The sequence below is a fragment of the Portunus trituberculatus genome, chromosome 35 (genome assembly GCF_017591435.1).
Source record: "Portunus trituberculatus isolate SZX2019 chromosome 35, ASM1759143v1, whole genome shotgun sequence".
Classification (NCBI taxonomy): Eukaryota; Metazoa; Arthropoda; class Malacostraca; order Decapoda; family Portunidae; genus Portunus; species Portunus trituberculatus.
In genome coordinates this window covers 11230926-11253574 of record NC_059289.1, presented here as the reverse complement: position 1 = coordinate 11253574, position 22649 = coordinate 11230926, and the positions used below count along the sequence as shown (strand labels likewise).

The following is a 22649-nucleotide window of genomic DNA, read 5'->3' as shown; positions in this document are numbered from 1 at the left end:
ATGTTATAGAACAAGCGTAAACTACAGAAGATAATGACACACAACACCAGCCTCGGGGAAACTAGTAAAAACTGGCCAATAAAGGTGAGCTGACGGTGAGATGGCTAAGTCAAAACTGCAGGAATGACTTCAATATGCCCAGAGTTATACGCACAATATACTTTAATATATTCCGCCGTGCTTAAAAGTGTACAACGAGATACCATTAATTCAAGTTTCATGGGCTTCCGAAACTCATCAGCACAAATTACCCGCAGAATCCATGGGCTCAGAACCGCTATAACAATTGCCGTAAAACTTCAGCCCCGGGTCCTCCCTCCTTGTCTTCCCTTCCTCCCTGCCCCCCGCGAGTCACCCTGCGCCTCCCCATCACTCACCCTAACGTCATCATTCCAAAACTCTCCGATAACACATGGGCAAGGAAAGGAAACACACACACGTCAAGACGATAAAGATGGACGGCCATGTAGCGACTGATATGGAAAGGAACGGCTGTTTCGTTGAAGGGAACCCCCGAGAAGAGCTGGAAGAGGAGGAGGAAGGGAGTGAAAAAGGCCAAGCGAGGCATAGCATTCTAAAATTGAAATTAATCTGCACCGTAAGTGGCAAACTTGGTAGCCACACCTGGGGTCCCGGACAAGTTGTTCGCCCAGCAGCAGCGGCCTAAATTAAGCCTAGCGTTCGCGTCCTCCAACTTGGCTCTGGTCTCAGCTTCCCCTTGAGGAGGTTTGCACACAGATGGCATCCCCACTGACAATAATCTGGCACGGATGCGGATAAACTCTCTTCCACTCATCAGTAATAGGCGGACACCACGGCAGTTTGCACCTCGTAAGAAACCGCGCAGGCTGTAGGACGGAGATGAAGGGCGCCCTACAGCGGCTCCCACTCGACCTGGACACCCAAGAGATACAAGACATTTAGCCGCTAACCAGCCTCCCGCTCCTCCATCCTTAGCTTGGCACATCTCTTCACAAGAAAAGACTGTGTGGGCCATGATTTCCCTCGCCTTACCCACCCCTTCGCTACCCCACTGTATCACCACTACCACACACACACACACACACACACACACACACACACACACACACACACACAGAGAGAGAGAGAGAGAGAGAGAGAGAGAGAGAGAGAGAGAGAGAGAGAGAGAGAGAGAGAGAGAGAGAGAGAGAGAGAATGATATTGATATCTTTATTTGTCAATCCATAGTATACTGCAGTATATAGTTGCACATGTTTTCACAGTTAAGCGCGCGTGCACACACACACACACACACACACACACACACACACACACACACACGTATACTTAAACCTTTACACTTTTTTCATTATTTGAGTTTGGAAACATAGTTATTCAGACAGGTTTGGTTAGGCTAGGTTAGGTAGCTGCATGGTTAGTTACTTTATAGTTTGGTTAGTTGTTCAATCAGTCAATTTATTAGATCAAAAGATATTCATTTGGTTACTAAGTTATTTGGGTGAACGAAAACACCGTATTATCGTCTGTATAAGTATTATACGTATTTCTTAGTTTTCTATCGATTTACCGTTTCTATACTCGTTTTCCTTTCCTAAAGCCTTTCTTCTTTATTTCATCATTCCTACCTTCTTCCACTATTACCTTATTTTTCCCTTTTTTTATTTCTCTCTTTTGCTCCCTTTTGTTTTTCTTCAATCCTCGGCCCTATCTGTCTTCCCTACCTCACTTCTTATATAGCTTCAGCAATCAAAAAACCATCTATTCTACCGAAAAAGGAGACAGCATCAATAAACTATTTTTCACCCTTATCACAGACCATCGTACCTTTCACCTCCTCAATACCAGAACACGTTTTCATATTCATTCTGCTTACTATTAGGTGATTTTATGCAGCTTCACAAACTTATGTAAGGGATTAAGATAGTGAAGACTGTGGCCATTAATCTTCTGATCTCCATAGACCCAATTCCTGATGTCAATGAAATGGACTAATCGTACACAAATCTCAAGAAAAAAAAAGGTATTCCAGTGTTTAAGGGGTTAATAGCTTCTTATCCCGTCTTTCAGAGGTGGATGGGGCGTTTGTGAACACTCTTGCTGTCCAGTAATACCAGTTCCCTCACGGTATACTCTACGTTTGCCTGTCTGCCCCTCCCAGCCCCTTCCCGTCTGCCCAGCTGTTATCGGGTACAAGGCATATCTACTTTGTCCCACCGCTGACCAGGGTACCGCTGACGGGGAGACAGGAGGGGAAGATACATATTGGAAACTGATAGCCGAGTCAGCTTGTGCTTCTAACCAACCCTCCCTCCACTTCTCTTCCCCAGCCCTCCTCCTCTTCCTCCTTCTCTTCATCTCCAGCTCCTCCTCCTCCTCCTCCTCTTCCTCCTCCTCCTCCTCCTCTCCACTTACATCTCCCCCTCTCCCTTCTCTTCTTTCTCTTCCCCCAACCCCAAAACTCCTCGTGCTCATCCCTCTTCTCTTCCTCCTCCTCCTCCTCCTCCTCCTCCTCCTCCTCCTCCTCCTCCTCCTCCTCCTCGCTCATCTCACCCCTTCCTACTATGCACTAAGTTGAGCTAACCCGGCATCTCAACACACACACACACACACACACACACACACACACACACACACACACACACACACACACACACACACGAGGCTTCTTCCTTCAATTAGGATTTAAAGTTTTCCCTATTTCCTTTCTTAATCCCTCATTTGTACATCTATCCATCAAACATTTTATTAATCTGTGTATATCCTTCTCTGTTTGTCTACGTGTTAATCCCCTCAGTACTGGGACACATCTTTACTTTGAGATTTGTGTACGCTTAGACCATTTTATTTACATTAGGGAGGTTTATGGAGGTCAGAAGATTAATGGCCACGGTCCTCACTATGTTAATCTCCCCAAATGAGTTTCTGAAGCTGTATCAAATCGCCAAATAGTAACCAGAATGAATATGAAAACGCGTCATGGTACTGAAGGGGTTGATCTATTCTACCTCTCTGCAATTTAACCAATCGTTCGCAAGTCTTGTCTCTTTTTCAGCAGACTTCCTCCAACATTCCACGCCCCCCCACCCTTAACCCCTTCAGTACCATGACACATTTTTGTATCCATTTTACTTAGTTTTTCGTGATTTTATACAGCTTCAGAAACTCATGTGGGGATTAGAATAGTGAAGACTGTGGCCATTAATCGTCTGCCTTTCATAGACCCTTCCTAATGTAAATAAAATGGTCTAATGGTACACAAATCTCAAGGTAAAAATGTGTCCCAGTATTGAAGGGGTTAATGAGCCCACGCAAAACACTCGTTTCTGTCCTCGATCCAGCCCGACCACTTAATGCACTAATTTGCAATTCTTGTGCTGATTAAAATATTACAGCAGCCAAACACGTAATCTTCACGTCTTTTCTCTCTCTCTCTCTCTCTCTCTCTCTCTCTCTCTCTCTCTCTCTCTCTCTCTCTCTTCTCATCATTTTTTCTAAAAGTTGAGAATTTTAACGCTACATAAAATAGATATAGATAATGGAAATAAAAAAAAATGTTTTCCGCTTTTTGTGAAAATGTTGTTGTTGTTGTTGTTGTTGTTGTTGTTGTTGTTGTTGTTGTTGTTGTTATCATTATTATTATTATTATCCTTATCATTATCATTATTATTATTATTATTATAATTATTTTTACTATGGTTATTATTATTATTATTATTATTATTATTATTATTATTATTATTATTAGAAGTAGTAGTAGTAGTACCTAGTAGCAGTAGCAGTAGCAGTCTTAGTAGCAGTAGTAGTAAGTGGTATTAGTAGCAGTAGTTGTAGTAATAGTAGTGATGGTAGTAGCAGTAGCAGTAGTAGTAGTAGTAGTAGTAGCAGCAGTAGCAGCAGCAGCAGCAGCAGCAGTAGCAGTGGCAGTAGCAGTAGCAGTAGCAGCAGTGCAGCAGTAGCAGCAGTAGCAGTAGTAGTAGCAGTAGCAGTAGCAGTAGTAGCAGTAGCAGCAGCAGCAGCAGCAGCAGTAGTAGTAGTAGTAGCAGAAGTAGTAGTTGAGTGACTCTTGCGGTAATTTTTGAGTCAGAATTTTTTTTTTTTTTTTTTTTTTTACATTACAAGGGCACTGGCCAAGGGCAAACAAAGTGTTGGAAAAAAAAAACCCGCTGGTTGCCAGGCCCTGTTAAGAGGAAAGTAGAAAGAGAAAAACAAAAAATCTAAAAGGAGGGTCCAGTTAACGTAAGAGGTGTCTTGACACTCCTCTTTTGAAAGAGTTTAAGTCATAGGCAGGTGGAAATACAGACACAGGTAGAGAGTTCCAGAGTTTACCAGTGTAGGGAATGAAGGAGTGAAGATACTGGTTAACTCTTGCATTAGGAAGATGGACAGAATAGGGATGAGAAGAAGTAGAGAGTCTTGTGCAGCGAGGCCGCAGGAGGGGGAAGGCATGCAGTTAGCAAGTTCAGAAGAGCAGACAGCATGAAAACAGCGGTAGAAGACAGATAAAGATGCAACATTGCGGCGGTGACTTAAAGAATCAAGACAGTCAGTTAGAGGAGAAGAGTTGATAAGACGAAAAGCTTTAGATTCCACCTTGTTTAGTAAAGCTGTGTGTGGATCCCCAGACATGAGAGCCATACTCCATACACGGGCGGATAAGGCCCTTGTACAGAGCAAGCAGCTGGGAGGGAGAGAAAATGGACGAAGACGCCATAGGACACCTAACTTCTTGGAAGCTGATTTAGCAAGAGTAGAGATGTGAAATTTCCAGTTTAGATTTTTAGTGAAGGATAGACCGAGTGTGTTTAATGTAGAGGAGAGGGAAGTTGAGTGTTATTGAAGAAGAGAGGATAGTTGTCTGGAAGGTTATGTCGAGTAGATAGTTGTAGAAATTGAGTTTTTGAGGCATTGAACAAAACCAGGTTTTCTCTGCCCCAATCAGAAACAAGTGAAAGATCAGAAGTTAGGCGTCCTATAGCATCTCGCCTTGAGTCATTTAATTGTTGTTGGGTTGGGCGTCTGTTGAACGCTGTTGAATAATGCAGGGTGGTATCATCAGCATAGGAGTGGATAGGGCATTGAGTCAGATTTAGGAGATCATTGATGAATAATAGAAAGAGAGTGGGTGATAGGACAGAACCCTGTGGAACACCACTGTTGATAGTTTTAGGGAAGAACAGTGACCGTCTACTACAGCAGCAATAGAACGATCGGAAAGGAAACTGGAGATGAAGGTACAGAGAGAAGGATAGAATCCGTAGGAGGGTAGTTTAGAAATTAAAGATTTGTGCCAGACTCTATCGAAGGCTTTCGATATGTCAAGGCCGACAGCAAAGGTTTCACCGAAGTCCCTAAAAGAGGATGACCAAGATTCAGTTAGGAAAGTAAGAAGATCACCAGTAGATCTGCCTTTACGGAAACCATACTGGCAATCAGAGAGAAGGTTGTGAGCTGATAGATGCCTCATTATCTTCCTATTAAGGATAGACTCAAAGGCTTTAGAAAGGCAGGAAATCAAAGCTATAGGGCGGTAGTTAGAAGGATTGGAGTGGTCACCTTTTTTAGGGACAGGTTGAATGTGAGCAAACTTCCAGCAAGAAGGATAAATAGAAGTAGAGAGACACAGATGAAAGAGTTTGACCAGGCAGTGAGCGAGTTCGGAAGCACAGTTTTTGAGAACAACAGGAGGGACTCCATCCGGACCGTAAGCCTTCCGAGAATCAAGGCCAGAGAGGGCCAGGAAAACGTCTTTATAAAGAATTTTAATTTTAGGGATGAAGTAGTCAGAGGGTGGAGGAGTAGGAGGAATATGCCCAGAATCATCCAAAGTTGAGTTGGTAGCAAAGGTTTGAGCGAAGAGTTCAGCTTTAGAAAAGAAGAGACAGCTGTAGAGCCATCTGGATGAAGTAAAGGAGGAAAGACGAAGAAGTAAAGTTGTTAGAGATATTATTGGCTAGATGCCAGAAATCTCGAGAGGAGTTAGAATTGGAAAGACTTTGACATTTTCTATTGATGAAAGAGTTTTTAGTAAGTTGGAGAATAGATTTGGCATGATTACGGGCAGAAATATATAGGGCATGAGTTTCAGCAGTTGGATGGCTACGGAACCGTTTGTGAGCCGCCTCTCTATCATTGACAGCACGAGAACAAGCAGAGTTAAACCAAGGCTTTTTAGCTTTAGGGTTAGAGAAAGTATGAGGAATGTATAGCTCCATGCCAGAGATAATCACCTCTGTTATGCGCTCGGCACAAAGAGAAGGATCTCTGACATGAAAACAATAATCATCCCAAGGAAATCAGAATAGTACTGCCTTAGTTCCTCCCACTTAGCAGAGTTAAAATGCCAGAAGCACCTCCGCTTAGGCGGGTCCTGAGGCTGCACTGGAGTGATAGAACTGGTAACGGAAATTAGATTGTGGTCGGAGGAGCCCAACGGAGAGGAAAGTTTAACAGAGTAAGCAGAAGGGTTGGAGGTTAGGAAAAGATCAAGAATGTTGGGCGTGTCTCCAAGGCGGTCAGGAATACGGGTAGGGAACTTCACTAGCTGCTCTAGGTCATGAAGGATAGCAAAGTTGAAGGTTTGTTCACCAGGTTGGTCAGTGAAAGAAGATGAAAGCCAAAGCTGGTGGTGAACATTGAAATCCCTAAAATGGAGATCTCAGCAAAAGGAAAGTGAGATAAGATGTGCTCCACCTTGGAAGTCAAATAGTCAAAGAATTTTACATAGTCAGAGGAATTAGGTGAGAGGTATACAGCACAGATGAATTTAGTTAGAGAGTGACATTGAAGTCTTAGCCAGATGGTAGAAAATTCTGAAGATTCAAGATTGTGGGCACGAGAGCAAGTGGTGTCGTTACGCACGTATGCGCAACATCCAGCTTTGGATTGAAAATGAGGATAGAGCAAGTAGGAGGGAACAGAAAAGGGCTGCTGTCAGTAGTCACAGACAACTGTGTTTCAGTTAGGAAGAGAAGATGAGGTTTAGTAGAGGAGAGGTGGTGTTCCACAGATTGAAAATTAGAACGAAGGCCACGAATGTTGCAGAAATTGATAGTGAAAGTATTAGATGAAGTGTCAAGACACCCAAGGTCGACAGCAGAGGGGCAGTCCGACCTGGGGACATTTATGGTCCCTCCCAGAGGGGACTCCGAGGCAGGGCGTGGTGAAGCCATTATTAAATTTTGATTTGAAGAGAGTGTAAAAGTGTAAGGTGTTGTAGTGTAGTGTAGGAAGTAGTAGAAGTTGTCTTTAGAGGGCAGGCTGCAGCTGCTCAATTGTATAAATGAGACCACAAAGGGAACCGGGAAGAGAGGACACGGGGAATCACTCAGTCTGCAGCACTGCCTACATCCCCGTAAGTACCTCTCCTGGAGTATTCCACCGGGCGGCAGGATACCATTAATCTTTGTACAAGGTAGTGGTGATGGTGATGGTGAAAGTGGTGGTGGTGGTGGTGGTGGTGGTGGTGGTGATGCGTGACTCCATTCATCTTTCGAGAGCAATAAGCCATCCTGAAAACTCCCCCCGCCACTTACCACGACCACTTACCACCACCACCACAACCACCACCACCTGCCTTCACTACAACCATAGATAAAGATGATTATAAGACAAGATTCCCTTTCATTTCACCTTTTTCTTCACTTTAACCTGTCATTATTACTACTTATCCCATTCAGTACTAGGACATTTTTACCTTGAGATATGTGTACGATTAGACCATTTTATTGACACAAGGAAGGGTCTATGGAGGTCAGAAGATTAATGGCCACAGTCTTCACTATTTAACTCCCCACATAAGTTTCTGAAGCTGTATCAAACCACCAGAGAGTAAACAGAATGAATATGGAAGCGCGTCGTTGTACTGAAGGGTGTTAAGTAACCTAACATAACGTAACTTACTAATATAACCTAAACTAACTTAACTAAGTACCATAACGTATTAATCATCGTCTGTCTTTCACCTCCTCTCCACCACCATCACCACTACCACCGTCATGGAATAAATAGCAAATATGGAAAAAAAGTCCTACAAAGCCAGAAGAAAAATGCAAATAAAAATACGGAGAAAAGAAGGAAAAGGGAAATATGAAAGAAAAGGAAAAAGTAAAGGGAACTGGCCGTCGTACGTGTCATCAAACTTTAGATTGACCTAATTAACTGATCAGAAACAGGTGTTGTGTACCTGAGCAGGGATGACGAAGACGAAGACGAAGACGACGAGGACGACAAGAAAGAGAAAGTTATGGAGGAAGAAGTTAACGAAGACGAGGAGCAGAAGCAAAATTAGTAAGAGGAGGAGGAGGAGGAGGATGGGAGAAGGAGGAAGAGGAATAGGAGGAGTAGGGACTGGAAGGAGAATGAATAGGAACAAAAGAGGAAAGAAGAAGAAAGGAACTGTAAAAGGAAGTAAACAAAAGGAAGAAGGAAAACGAGGAACGCAAATTCAGGAAGAGGAGAAGGAAAGCGAGGAGGAGGAAGAGGAGGAAGCCATAATGAATATTCAACACAAGGTACATATCTGCGTACAAGCTGACAAGGCCTTATAGAATCTTACTAAAGCCTTAGTCCTCCTCCGGTCACACTAATAGCCACGCCCTGCCTTCTGTCACACCGCTATACGCCACTCCACTGCATCTTTTTCCTCTCCCACGGCCTTCCTTCTCTTCACCCACCATTGACCACCTACTGAGCTCTATTACACCTATTTACAGCTAACGTTTTCCTTCAAACACACTCTTAGCCATACAAATATCTGTCACACCACTATACGCCACTCCAGTGCATCTCTTTCCTCTCCACGGCCTTCCTTCTCTTCACCCATCATTGACCACCTACTGAGCTATTTTACACGTATATCTAGCTAACGTTTTCTTTCGGACCCACTTTTAACCACACAAATATCTGTCACACCATCACAACTCCAATTCATTCGACTCATCTCATTCTTACAAGTATAATCAAGCCATATCACATCATAGACAAGAAAATCATCTCCTCCTCATATTCCACAGAGCGGTAGAAATTAAGAAATCAACCTGTCCTTTAAGTAACCATGTCATCTTTTTCAATATACTGCAGAGAGAGACGCTGAAACTGTACTGCCAGTCTAACAACGCAAGCCTTGAGACCTGCGGAGCTAGACGTATCCCTTATGAACAGATAATTAAGTCTCAAATTCCCAGGTATTAATACAAATATTCCGGTCACCAAGTAAGCGATTCGAAAACCGCTTCACCTATGCCAAGATTCCACGGAACCTGCATCTTTTTAACTTGTAATTACGTCCTCTGTTGTCCATTCCAGGTGAGATAATTAGAAGGCTTAAGGTACGTACCCAACACAGCAACTTCGAACACCTAGGCAAGTTATGTAAGTTATGTAATTGTATATAAAATGTAATAAAATATAGAATTAGGCCATAAGATAGATGGGTGCAAAGCTAAGCTAAGGAGAGTTACACAAAGTCTATAATAGAAGACATGTTAAGATAGACAGGTAAATAGATAGGCAGGAGTGAAAATAGACATTAAAACAGAAGTAGAATGTGATGTAAGAGAAATATTAATATAGAAACGAGTTTTCTATACCATGAGTAACACAGTGGTGAGAAAACTATCAGATCATTATATATCTTTTAAAGGTTGTTTATCAAGCAGTGATAATTTAGTAAATACAAGATAATTTACGAGGTGAGTCCCAGGTAAGTCAAGCAGGTGGTCTGTGCGGTAATGAGTTGTTCTCGTGACACTGACAAAACTCCAAAGCCCTTGCGTGTCTTTCCCCTCCCTCACCTCTTCCCTTCCTTTGGTAACTTCTCGTTCATGTCCTCGTGCTGAGAGCCTCCCACCACCTGTCCCGCACCTGCCCCGGACCTGCCGCTCAGTCACCAAGAGGCCTCGATAGCACCCTCACCATTCACCATCAATCACCAGTCTCCTGATTCCCATGTGCAGGTAAGGGTTCATCATCAAGACAACTTACTCTGAGTAGATTACTTTCAAGTGTTACTGTATGAAGATTTTATTTCATTACGTTCTACGGCCTGACAGTAACTGGTGCAAGGGTGTGGTGCTGTGATGAGTGAGGAGCGACCTGTCTTATCCTCTGAGCCTGGAGACAAAAGAACTCTCCCGGCCAGCTCAGTCACCCAACCTCCAAATGTTGGCACTGTCCAAACGCCTAGATTACAAACCAGCAATCCTAAGTTTCTAACACAAGGCGACGCACCACTGCAAGCCCCACCACCAGACATTCCACGCCTCCAGCCTCCACCACAACAAACTCCCCGTGCTCAGCTTCCAGTACAAGCCAACCCATCTCCCTACTCTCAGCCCTTCCTCCTCCTCTTCACCCTCGCCTCTGCCTGGGGTAAGTAAAGGCTGAATTACAACATCATACTTCCTGCAACTCCCACAAAGCTTCTCTGTGCCATTGACTTATTCTTCACACATAAATAGAAATAACTAAGAACAAATAATAACAATAAATAAATAATAACGTGCTTTAAGAAATTAATGCCGCCCTTCTCATGTCTCTCCTCCCTCCGTCCCTCCCCGCTCCAGCTGGGGTGGAGGGGCTGGACTGCTTCAAGTGTGGGTCCGTCAACGGGTCAGATCCACAATGCAGCGACCCCTTCCACCATAACTACAGCACCGCCTACCTGGCATCCCCGTGCCTCGCCGGCTGGAAGGGGCGTGAGGGCGTCTTTCCCGCCTCACACTGCGTCAAACTCTCGGGCTACTTCTGTGAGTTGCCGCTCTTTGTGTGTGTGTGTGTGTGTGTGTGTGTGTGTGTGTGTGTGTGTGTCTCTCTCTCTCTCTCTCTCTCTCTCTCTCTCTCTCTCTCTCTCTCTCTCTCTCTCTCTCTCTCTGACTCACACCCTCACCTATCGGTCTCCCTTACCCTGCATTTCGCTCACACCCTCGCATTTCGCTCTCCCTTGCTCCAGTTCACTTTTTTCATCCTCTTTCATTCACTCAAGCTCATACCACATTAGCCTCCGAACATACCTTATCGTCCCTCGCACACAACCTACCACATATACGATCATACATCTATACACTCATTTTCCTTTCCTGATCACCTGTTCATTTCTCCTCCGCCGGCAGACCAGACAGGGGAGACTATGTTTGTGAGAGGCTGCACCACGGATTCCGGAACACTCACCGTAGACACTGAGTTGGGCAGACAGAGCCACTGCGGCGTGTTCCTCTACGACGACAGGTGAGAGAGAGAGAGAGAGAGAGAGAGAGAGAGAGAGAGAGAGAGAGAGAGAGAGAGAGAGAGAGAGAGAGAGAGAGAGAGAGAGAGAGAGAGAGAGAGAGACACGGACACGGACAAAGAGAGAGAGAGAGAGAGAGAGAGAGAGAGAGAGAGAGAGAGAATATGTCAGTCAGTTGAACATAACCAACTCTGAAACATAATCAAACTGAACACCAACAGTAGTATGAAAAATTAGCCCAAACTCTAGTAAGCTTTTGACATCATTACATAGATAGACGACCCTTCTTTTTGTCTCTTCCCACACCCTGCTCCTCCCTCTCACCTCTCCGCCTGTCCCTCGCTGGCAGGCTTGTCGTGGGCTGCGTGGAGGCGTGTAACGAATTTGATGGGTGCAATGCTTCTTCACATCTCTCCGCTTCCCCTTACCTCCTCCTCTTCCTCCTGGTACTGCTGCTACTCCTCCTCTTCGTCCACCTGCTGTCGGTGCGTGTTGGTGATGGTGCAGACTTGTAAGAAGAAAGGTGGATGTTACAAATTATTCACTATTTTATCATATTGTTTTTAATCGTTATCTTGTGTAACATTAACCCCTTCAGTACTGGGACACATTTTTGCCTTGAGATTTGCGTACAATTAGACCATTTTGTCGACATTAGGGAGGGTGTATGGAGGTCAGAAGATTAATGGCCACAGTCTTCACTATTCTAATCCCCCACATAAGTTTGACAAGCTGTATAAAATCACCAAATAGTAACCAGAAGGAATAAGGAAACGTTTAATGATACTCAAAGGGTTAACTGTGACTCTTCTTACTCTTATTGATACTACTATATAACTCCTCTCTTCCTCCTCCTCCTCCTCCTTCTCGTATTTCTCGTCCTACCCTTTTCATTCTCTCATCTTCGAGCTTTCATGCTATACATAACGCACGCCACAGACCACCTTACCAGTACACTTGACGTAACCAGAGCTATGTGCACCCCATCACATATTACCTCTGCACCATCTGTTTCCCACAACACTGCGAGAGATCGAGTTGCTTTTCTTTCAGTTGTTCTCTAATATTTCCTACATGCAGTGATTCACGGTTTCGCAGCTTTTCTTCTTGTTTCCTATTGTATTCCTCGTATTTCCCCATTTCTGTTTTATCTCTAGATTTTTGTCTTTTTTTTTAGTTGATTCAATTACTTTCTCATTACAGTAGTTTAGCATCTTATTTTTCTCCTCTCTATACTTATATTTTCTCCTTCCATTATTTCCCATATCTTTCATTACCAAGATAATTGTTGTTGTTTTCCTTTTCTCCTATTCAATATTTTTCTTCTTAAACACAAACACAATGCAGGTTCTTTATCCCTCCACCACAGTTATTTCAATGTTGTTCTTTATTCTTTGATGTTTCCATTAGCTTCATCTTAATGGCTTGAGACCTCACTTTATTTTCTCTCGTCGACAACGTTTTCTACAGCTGTTGGTTCCTTGGACACGACCAATTCCCACAGTACTGCACAGAATAAAACGCTGATTCAGGTCTTTGTCCTTTTTTTTTACGACCTTCCTTTCTCGCTGATTAATTGTGGAAGCGTGACCCCGTTTCAAGAGGTAAATAGTGACCTTTCGGTGGTGGTCTGATCAGCATTCCCGCCAGTGAGGCAATCAGGGGGAGGTTTAGCAGAAAGCGCTGACTCCTGGTAGCACGACCGCTAAATTACTGCTATCATTTTGTGGTCGATCACGAGTCCACTTCTACCGGCCGGAAAAGAGAGGAAAGTTAGAGCGTTTTTTAGACTGCAGAACTGCGCCCATCTCACTGCAGGACGAAGCTGTATTTTCTAGCAACATCGCATATTTCATATATATTACACTTCTCACTCAGTAGCGGTAATACAAACTACATTGTATATCTTATCTATAAGTAGAATAGGAATTAAGACTTTAACTGCGATACGTAACAATTCACAACATTAAAATCAATGCATTCTTCATAAGCACCAAAAAAAAAAAAAGGAAATAAAAATGTAGGTATAACAAAACCTACTCTTATAATGCATGAAGGTGGCTGTAGTGCAAGAAAAAATGTCTAGGAGTGCTTTTCAGAGATAATATGATATATGAGACGCTAATTGATTTATACAAAGACTTCCCCAGAAATCTAAGAAATAAGGATACCAGATAATCTTTTCTTCTTTAACGCTTTGTAAAAATACGGCATCCTTGCTTTGGCCATCTGTACGTCATTATCTTGTTGTCACTATTTCTAAGGTGTTCCCCTGGTGAGTGTGCGTTATGATTTCATTAGACCAAGTTAAGACAAGTCAGATTGAATTAGTGCAATGAAATTATTAATCCATGCAGTAATGACACACAACAATGAAGAAAGTATAGAGGTTTCGTCCATAGGAGAGAGAGAGACGAGGGCAATTTTGTTCATTTATCTTGCTTTTTTACATCTCTCCCTCCCCTCGCTCTCGCTCTCGCTTTCGCTCTCTCTCTCTTCCACCCTCCTCTTTCCTGCCTCCCTCCTCCTCCCTCCTCCCTCCCTCCCTCCTCTCTCTCTCTCTCTCTCTCTCTCTCTCTCTCTCTCTCTCTCTCTCTCTCTCTCTCTCTCTCTCTCTCTCTCTCTCTCTCTCTCTCTCTCTCGTGTCAGGCGTGGCGCTAGCGGCAGTCATTTATTGCCAGCCTGGGATTGGGAGGCCATAGGTAAGTCTCACTGGCTTTATATTTCTCGCTCTCTATTATATGACTCATGGGTATGTATGGTAATATTCCTCACTATATGAGACTCCATGAATGCGTGTATAATTCATGGTGTTAATGGAGTAGCCAGGTGCATCATTTACCTGTAGCTCACGGGGACAGGTATGGAAAGATTAATCAGGTAAGGTAATGCTTGCTAGATTTTTATGTTAGCAAAGGGCGAGGAAATGTTGGTCAAATAAGTGAATAAAGATTGAATGCTAATCAGGTGAGTTAAGGTTTGTATTATGATGACATATGCTTCTTAATGAGCAACAGAGAGGAGCTTGGTTGATAACTGTAAGGATTATGAGAGACTGTGTTCCTGTATGTAAGAAATTATATAAGTGAATGACAAACATGCTTAAATAAAATTGTGCTTATTAGTTATTTTTCTCAAACGCTTTTATTTCTTAACCAGGCGATAAAGTTTATTTTCTAAAGGAGTAACAATGACACACTCAGCCTAAGGAAAGACTAGCGAGTGAGTTGTGATTGAATGACTTAGGAAGAGTGCAAGAAGAAAATGAGCTTTCTTGATCGGGTAGCAGGGGTTGGTAATTTTCGTCAATTAAATGTAATGCGTGTAATGTTATTGTAGTAATAGTCGAAACTGCGATAAAGTGTTAATTTATTTAGTAACACTATTAAGAGGCGAATTCAGTTAAGAGCTTTCTAGTGGTGGCGGTTGCAGGTGGAAGTAATCTAGGAATTCCGGTAACAGTTTGCGTGGTAATGTTTGGCGGTCTAGCCTTCCATTACGCACCGGCTGTTGCTGATGTGGGTTTGATTTGAACATCCTCCCCTTTTCGCTACATTGCTGTTGCTTACTTGAATCACCTAGTTGTTGTTATGTTAGTTTTCTTTTGTTCAATCAACTACTAATTGCATAATAGGGTCGTGACAGATAGGAGGAAAATAGGTTATGTAATGAATAGAACATATTATTGTTCATTGAAGAATGTATGGGTAGGTGGATGGATGAGTGGATAGGTGAGTAGATAGCGGAAAACTCGGTTAGTATAGGGAGTTATTTTCTTACATACATGATAGAATGTAGATATGTAGTATACATGGATGGATTAATGGATGATGTTGGGCTGAATTACGAGTTACAGCGAACAAGATTGTTGCGCGTTCTTTTCTGCAAAGTAGATGGATAAATACATGGTTGGATTAGGTCCGGGGTTAATGTGGGAGATTTATGAACATTATATACATTGATACACAGTAGACTCATCAATGAATAAAATGGAAGAAGGAATGGATGAATTTGTCGGAATTAGTAGGTACAGACATATCTACAGGAGAGGATAAGCGTATGCTGCATGTTGTGATGTGCCACCAGGAAGTTACAGTCACACACACACACACACACACACACACACACACACACACACACACACACACACACACACAGGCAGGCAGGCAGGCAGACACGCAGGCAGACACGCAGGCAGTCCGTCCCCAGCTGTTCCCAATATCATAATCCAGCATGGCTTTCCCACTGTATTGAGGTGATGGAGAGGGAGTAGGGAGAGATGGAGAGGGGTCTCTATATTGCTTACATTATCACGCCGTATCTCACTCCTCGTTCACGCCTCAGCACCTCTTTGGAAGCTGTGTCTCCTTTACGTGAACCATTCTACGGGACTGCTAAATTCACGCATCATTATCATCACCAGCCTTCATGATTCACGTCTATTAAATCAAAATCATACCTTATCGTTCATACAGAGATATACTTTGTGCAATTACTAGTGACACAGATCAGAGATGGATAAGCACAGGTCTCCACGCGAACAAAACTTTTTATCTCATCTCGCCTTTTTCTTCTTTCGGTTCCTGTCATTTGGGATTACTACAAATATGAGGAAGATACAAAAAAATCGAACGTTTTTTTGCACCTTCCTCAATTTTGCCAAACTCATAAAGATATTAGTTAATGTTAATGAATGGAAGAATGCGACATAGAGAAATTGGGTAAGAAACATACAATATTGTTTAATCTAGTTTGAGAGTGACTCATGATCCTATTTATGGAGAGAAGAAAAAGGTGGAGAGCTGAGGGTAAAGTCTACAGTTATAAGATGTTAAAAATAATCAAACTAGGTGGAGGCACAGTGTTTAGCAACACTTGACCACCCCAGAGAAATCCAATTTCATCTAAACACCACAGTAAAGGGAACTCACCAGGTACAGATCGAAGGTGGTGGAGAAAGAGGCTAATATGAACTGCCATCACTTAGGAATGGGATCTCGCGGAGCCTCAAGGTCTATTCGGGAGGGATCAAGACAGCTGACGTGGCGAGGCAGAGGGCGGTGGGATAGGGAAAGTTGTTCTAACAAGACACTTTGGGTTGTTGAAGAAAGATGGGTTTACATTGCAACATTTCTCGTCGATTCCTTGTCTTTCCTCTTTACCCCTTCAGTACTGGGATACATTTTTATCTTGAGTTTTGTGTACGATTAGACCATTTTATTGACATTAGCAAGGGCCTACGGATGTCACAAGATTAATGGCCGCAGTCTTCACTATTTTGATCCCCCACATAAGTTTCTGAAGCTGTATAAAATCACCAAATAGTAAGCAGAATCTATATGGAAACGTATCATGGTACTGAAAGGGTTAATATGCTCAAACTACTTCGGTGCCACGTCCTTAGCTTCTCTTCTTATTTCCATCTCTCCACCTAATGGAACGATACAGGCTTTTAGTGTGATTATTTTCTAAGGACACAGGATTTTATTTCTACTGTTATTGTTACTTATTGTTTTTCTTGCTTTATAGTTTTTTGTTGTTCTTGCATCTCCCCACCTAAAGGAAAATACGAGAACAATGGACAGAGAACTTGAAAGATCGTGCGTTTGACAATCCTCACGTAACATCAACACAAGTAAAGGCTAGTTCTTTCAAATTAATTGACTCAGACATTTTAAACTAAATTTTCCATAGAGTATACATATTCATAGAAATATATAGGAATATCTCTCTCTCTCTCTCTCTCTCTCTCTCTCTCTCTCTCTCTCTCTCTCTCTCTCTCTCTCTCTCTCTCTCTCTCTCTCTCTCTCTCTCTCTCTCTCTCTCTCTCTCTCTCTCTCTCTCTCTCTCTCTCTCTCACACACACACACACACACACACACACACACACACACACACACACACACACACACACACACACACACACACAAACACACACACCTCCTCCCTCCCACCTGTACATTTTCAGTGTAATTTTTGTTACATTGCCAAATTAATAAACCGTATATTATTATTATTATTATTATTATTATTATTATTATTACACACACAGTCGAGGACGAATAAAATAACATTGTATACTGGCATTGATATATTTACACAGGAACAGGAAAGGTAACCTCAAGTCATAATATTCAAAGGCGTACTAAATAATACGTGTGAGATACAATGCAGGGCGACACAGAGGCAAAATGTAGCTACAGCATGAGACACAAAGCTGGCATCTCAAAATTCCCACTGTCTTACAATAACTTTTCTTTTTATCCATGGGGAGAAACTGGCCAAGAGCAACAAAAAATGGGAGAAAAAAGGACCCACTGAATTGTAGTGTATGTATTTTGGTGTCGCTGCGTCAGATTTCTTAATTAGACAGCGTTCATCAGAGGCGTACGAGATGAAAGGTAAACAAACACTCGAGTGAATCTTGACTACACATTTAATAAGAGGAAATTGGAGCTCTATGTTAACAAATAGGAACAGGACATTAGTAGTAGTAATAGTGGTAATAGTAGTAGTATGTAGTAGTAGTAGTAGTAGTAGTAGTAGTAGTAGTAGTAGTAGTAGTAGTAGTAGTAGTAGTAGTAGTAGTAGGTAGTAGTAGTAGTGGTAGAAGTAATAGAAGTACTTGTTGTTGTTGTAGTTGTTGTTGTCACAGTTGTTGTAGTTGAAGGAAGGGCAAAAAAAATTAGGAAAAAAACGGTTCCAGTAACAGGCCGTTGATACAAAGAGGAGGAGAACAGCAAAAGGTAATAAGTAGAAACATTACATGAGTACAAATAGTGAAACAAGAAGAGTTCACATTTTACACATCGCGAACTTGGTAGCACCTTTATGATCAACACATTTGAACTGAGAGTATCAACAATTTCAAAACCTGCCACTCTGCTTTAAAAAGTACAAAATTGTTCTGTGTTAAATAACTAGAAAAGAAAAAGAAACGAGCACCTTATAGATTGCGAGGGAGTCTAGTGGTATGACTATAAAGAAGAGATTCTCAGCATGGAAGACAGGTTAACATTAGTGTGTTAGCAATAGAGGCAGAAGAACTACCATTACCCAGCGCGGCCAGAGACTCCAACTCAACTTATCTGCAACAATGCGGGAAGATCAACAGTTAGTACAGACGAGTATGAAACAAATTTTGGGGAAGGTGGTGGAGAAATTCAGGCTGTAGAAGAAATACTATAATCTCTTGCATTTTTCTGCAGGTCCTCCGATGGAATTTAATTTGTATTCTTCGCAGCATAAAGGTAACATAGTTGTCACATCTCCTCCAGTTTATTTTCACCAACCATCTGTCCCGTTTAGTAGTTAGTAATGTGAAAACAAGATTTATTTACTACTAAGATTTCGAGATAAGAAACAGTAGTTATAAGGAAATGAGTCATAATAAATATAGAAATGTGAAATATAGAAATAAAGGCAAGGTGAGGAAATGGATTGCGAAACAGTTATGATAATGGACAAGATACGATTTTGAAAGTAAGTCATGTAAGATCTATGGCAGAACACTTGTTATAATCAACGAAAGAATAACGATAATAACACTAATCTTCTTTTATATTTCCATTCAATCTCTCTCTCTCTCTCTCTCTCTCTCTCTCTCTCTCTCTCTCTCTCTCTCTCTCTCTCTCTCTCTCTCTCTCTCTCTCTCTCTCTCTCTCTCTCTCTCTCTCTTTCTATCTATCTATCTATCTATCTATCTCTTACGGGCATATCTTGAAATTATCTAATGAATTCATATACCATAGTAACCACACACACACACACACACACACCTGCACTACTGGTCCCCTTCGCCGCGGCCAGTGAGCCTCGCCCGAGCAGTGTTACATTAGTGGATCTGAAGTGTGTGTCCCCGAGCGAGGAGACGCAGGACGCGCTGATCACGCCGCCGCGGAAGAGGTCGAAAGTGATGGGCAGGTGAAGGCCGAGGCTCTTTCCGGCTGGATAACGCATGAGGTACTTCTGAGGAGGTGATGGAGGAGGAGGAGAAGTAGGAGGAAGAGGAGAAGGAGGAAGAAGAGGAGTGAGTTAGTGAATATACCTGTTAATGAATAACGTTGTTAATGAGTGTACCTTATAATGAATACACCTGCCAATGAATGAACTTGGTAATTAACGATATACCTCTTAATGAGTACAGCTATTCATGAGTACATTTGCTAATGAATACACTTGTTCATGAGTAAACTTGTTAATTCGTGCACCTGGTAATGAGAGCAACTGTTAATGAGTACACCTAGTAATGAGTACACATATTCATGAACACACCTGCGAATGAGTACGAATATCCTTATTAATGAAGGTATCTGTTAATGAGTGCATGTAGGATAAGTATTGATAAGTGTGCCTGTTATTGGACACACCTGTTAATGAGTGCATCTATTAATGGTTACACCTGTTAAAGAGCACACCTATTAATGAGTACACCTGTTAAAGAGCACACCTATTAATGAGTACACCTGTTAACGAGCACACCTATTAATGAGTACACCTGTTAACGAGCACACCTATTAATGAGTACACCTGTTTACTAGTACATATGTGAATGAAACGTACACCTGAGTCAGCACAACTATTAATAGGTACACCTGTTTATTAGTGCATCTGTGAATGAGAAGTACACCTGAGCCACGAACCTGGTCAGCTGGGTGGTCGTTAACAAGCCAGGTGAGGGTGGGAAGGTACTGAGTGTTGGTGGAGGAGCAATTGAGATAAATGTCATCATCAGGTGCATAATGTTGTCTTACACCTTCCACTCGTGGCTTCCTCAGGGCCTCCGCTTGGGGTGCACGGGTGTGAGTGGGGCGGTAAGGTCAGGCAAAAGGAAAGTAAGCATAAGAGCATAAGAACATTTGAAAATACGAGAAACTGCAAGAAGCCACCAGGCCTGCACGTGGCAGTCCATGTATGAAACAGGCTTATCTATTTCCACCTATCATCTGCATCTATATATTTATCTAATCTACTTTTTAAACCTGCCTAATAATTCAACACTAACTGTTTGATTACTGAGCCCATTCCAATTTTCTACCACTCTATTAGGGAATAAGTTTCTTTCTCGCCTTTCAGATCTAATATCTTAATTCCTTCAATACCGGGACACATTTTTACCTTGAGATTTGTGTACGATTAAACTATTTTATTGACATTAGGAAGGGTCTATGGAGGTCAGAAGAATAATGGCCACAGTCTTCCCTATTCTAATCCCTCACATAAGTTTTTGTAGCTGAATAAAATCACCAAACAGTAAGCAGAATGAATATGAAAACACGTCATGGTACTGAAGGAGTTAAGCTAGAACACATTATTTTTATTCTATATTGATTACTGGTCCTAAGAATTTTCGTTAAGGTACATCTTATAGAAAGGATAGAATAGATAAGAAAGCAAAAGCAGACAAGAAGAAAAATGAGAAACAGAACAGACAAGCAATGGGCATAAAGGAGATAGGAAGACATTATGAACGGCAGTGGTGAGATAAAGGAGGAGGGAGGAAGGAATGAAAGGAAGAAAAGGCACGTTATATGGATTACAAATGATGAAAGGAAGGAGCAACGACAAAGGGGAATGGTAACATGATATAAAACAAAGAACAGGATGGAGAGAGAGAGAGAGAGAGAGAGAGAGAGAGAGAGAGAGAGAGAGAGAGAGAGAGAGAGAGAGAATTCAAATGAGGATATCCTTTTTTTCTTTCTTTGTTGGCTCTCGTTTCCTTCCTATGTATCTATATATCCATCAATTCATCTCTCTCTCTCTCTCTCTCTCTCTCTCTCTCTCTCTCTCTCTCTCTCTCTCTCTCTGCCTTTATACTTACATAGCATAATGTATTCTGTGTATTGATGCAGCTATTATTATTTAGTCTCTAGCAATCTGTCTATCTGGGCTCCTATCAAACTACCTACCCTCTACACCCTTCTATCTATCTATCTTTATACATTCTTATTCATTTACCTGTCTGTCCATCGGTGCACTAACAAGTTAATCAGCCAACCCCTTCTCTTATCATAAGATTTTCCCAAAAACGTTCTCAAACACTCACAATAAACTGTCAGGTGTCCCTTCTTCTCCTCCTTTCGGAATGTTGGGTGTTCGCCAATCACCTCACACTTGTAGAGCCCCGAGGACTTTCTGGTTACGTCCTTCAGAATCACCTCGCCCTCAGATGACATCCGGCACTAGGATCACAGCAGGGGAGACCGAGGGAGAAGAAAGAGCATGGTGTTTCATATGGTGGAAAAGGAAATATGTATATATATATATATATATATATATATATATATATATATATATATATATATATATATATATATATATATATATATATATATATATATCTACACGAAGGAAAAGGCATGTAGGGATGGCTTCTGATAAAGGAAGAATCTGAGAAAGATGTTTGTTTGATATATGATGTATTACGCATGATTTAGTGAATGAAGGACAAGAGATAGCACACACACACACACACACACACACACACACACACACACACACACACACACAGACTGGGGAAAACAAGGAAGAAACACGGTTAAATCATAATGAACCCTAACAACATCTTTGCATCAACATATTTCAGTGTTTCGTGAGGCACTTTAATCGTGTTGGTTATTTTTCCAGGAGTGTTTTTAATTTTTTGCCTTTATTATCTCTACTCTTTCTTTTATTTGTTCTCATTTCCCTGCTCTTTTTTTTTTGTTTCCTGTTCTTTTTACCTACAATTTGTCATTCTGTACTTCCATTTCCCTCTTTTTTTTTCTCTCCTTCACTCTTTTTACTTTCACTTTTTATATCTTCCTGTCACCCTTTTTATCACTTTCCTCTTTTCTTCGCTAGATCTTTTTTTTTTCTTTTCTTACCTCCTCCATTCTTTCTCGATGTTCATCCTTTCTCTCAAGTTACTCTATCTTCTTCTCTGACATATCACATTATCTTCGCTAATTATCCTTTCTCTTTATCTAATTTTCATTTTACTTCCCCATACCTTTCACGACAAATGCAGTTCCTTTCCCTTAACTGTCCCCTATCGACAATTTTCCTTTTGTTCCCATTTTATTCTCTTACTATCCTTTCCTTTGCACAACTGTCCCTCGTATCTTTTCCTTTAATTCCTTTTTATACCTATGAATCAACTCAACTAACCCTATTATTCTACTATTTATCTCATTTGTCTCTGTATCCTTCTTCCACTGAGACTTCTCCCTTTCCTCTAAATGTATTTTCTCTTCACTGCCTCTCCCTTATCCTCCTAAGTATGATGGACGCCCTGTTTCCGCACAACTCACGTCCACGGAGACACCTTCAACATCGTCGTCGAGGCAGCTGTGGTCTGGGATGTGAAGGACGCCAGGATTGTGGCGGTAGAACTCCAGTCCGTCCTTGTACCACTTGAGTGTGTACAGCGAGGAACTGTCTTCATAGTCGCAGTGTAGGTGAAGCA

The 22649-nt window shown here is 41.9% G+C and overlaps 2 protein-coding genes across 2 annotated transcripts in view; one reads left to right on the top strand and one right to left on the bottom strand.

Annotated features, from left to right (window-relative positions):
* Window positions 1-9925: 9925 nt before the first annotated feature.
* LOC123513237 lies at window positions 9926-12679 on the top strand. Its single transcript, XM_045270307.1, has 4 exons — window positions 9926-10350; window positions 10545-10727; window positions 11091-11205; window positions 11553-12679. The coding sequence occupies exons 1-4, from the start codon at window positions 10059-10061 to the stop codon at window positions 11716-11718; spliced, it is 756 nt and encodes a 251-aa protein (XP_045126242.1). The 5' UTR covers window positions 9926-10058; the 3' UTR covers window positions 11719-12679.
* A 4600-nt stretch (window positions 12680-17279) lies between these two features.
* The window catches only part of LOC123513234, an 11661-nt gene continuing 6291 nt past the window's right edge, over window positions 17280-22649 (bottom strand). The window contains exons 3-7 of the mRNA XM_045270305.1: window positions 22495-22649; window positions 21249-21384; window positions 19846-19988; window positions 18982-19171; window positions 17280-18291 (exon numbers count right to left, since the gene is read on the bottom strand). The exon at window positions 22495-22649 is cut by the window's right edge and continues 63 nt beyond it. Coding sequence (XP_045126240.1) covers window positions 18221-18291; window positions 18982-19171; window positions 19846-19988; window positions 21249-21384; window positions 22495-22649 — 695 coding nt within the window. The 3' untranslated portion in view covers window positions 17280-18220. The remainder of the gene's footprint in view (window positions 18292-18981; window positions 19172-19845; window positions 19989-21248; window positions 21385-22494) is intronic.

Excerpts from the sequence above, each read along its gene's own strand:
- LOC123513237 (XM_045270307.1), top strand. The coding sequence starts at position 10,059 with ATGAGTGAGGAGCGACCTGTCTTATCCTCTGAGCCTGGAGACAAAAGA. Across the intron at positions 10,351-10,544 it reads CACCCTCGCCTCTGCCTGGG|CTGGGGTGGAGGGGCTGGAC; the intron begins GTAAGTAAAGGC and ends TCCCCGCTCCAG. Across the intron at positions 10,728-11,090 it reads CAAACTCTCGGGCTACTTCT|ACCAGACAGGGGAGACTATG; the intron begins GTGAGTTGCCGC and ends CTCCGCCGGCAG.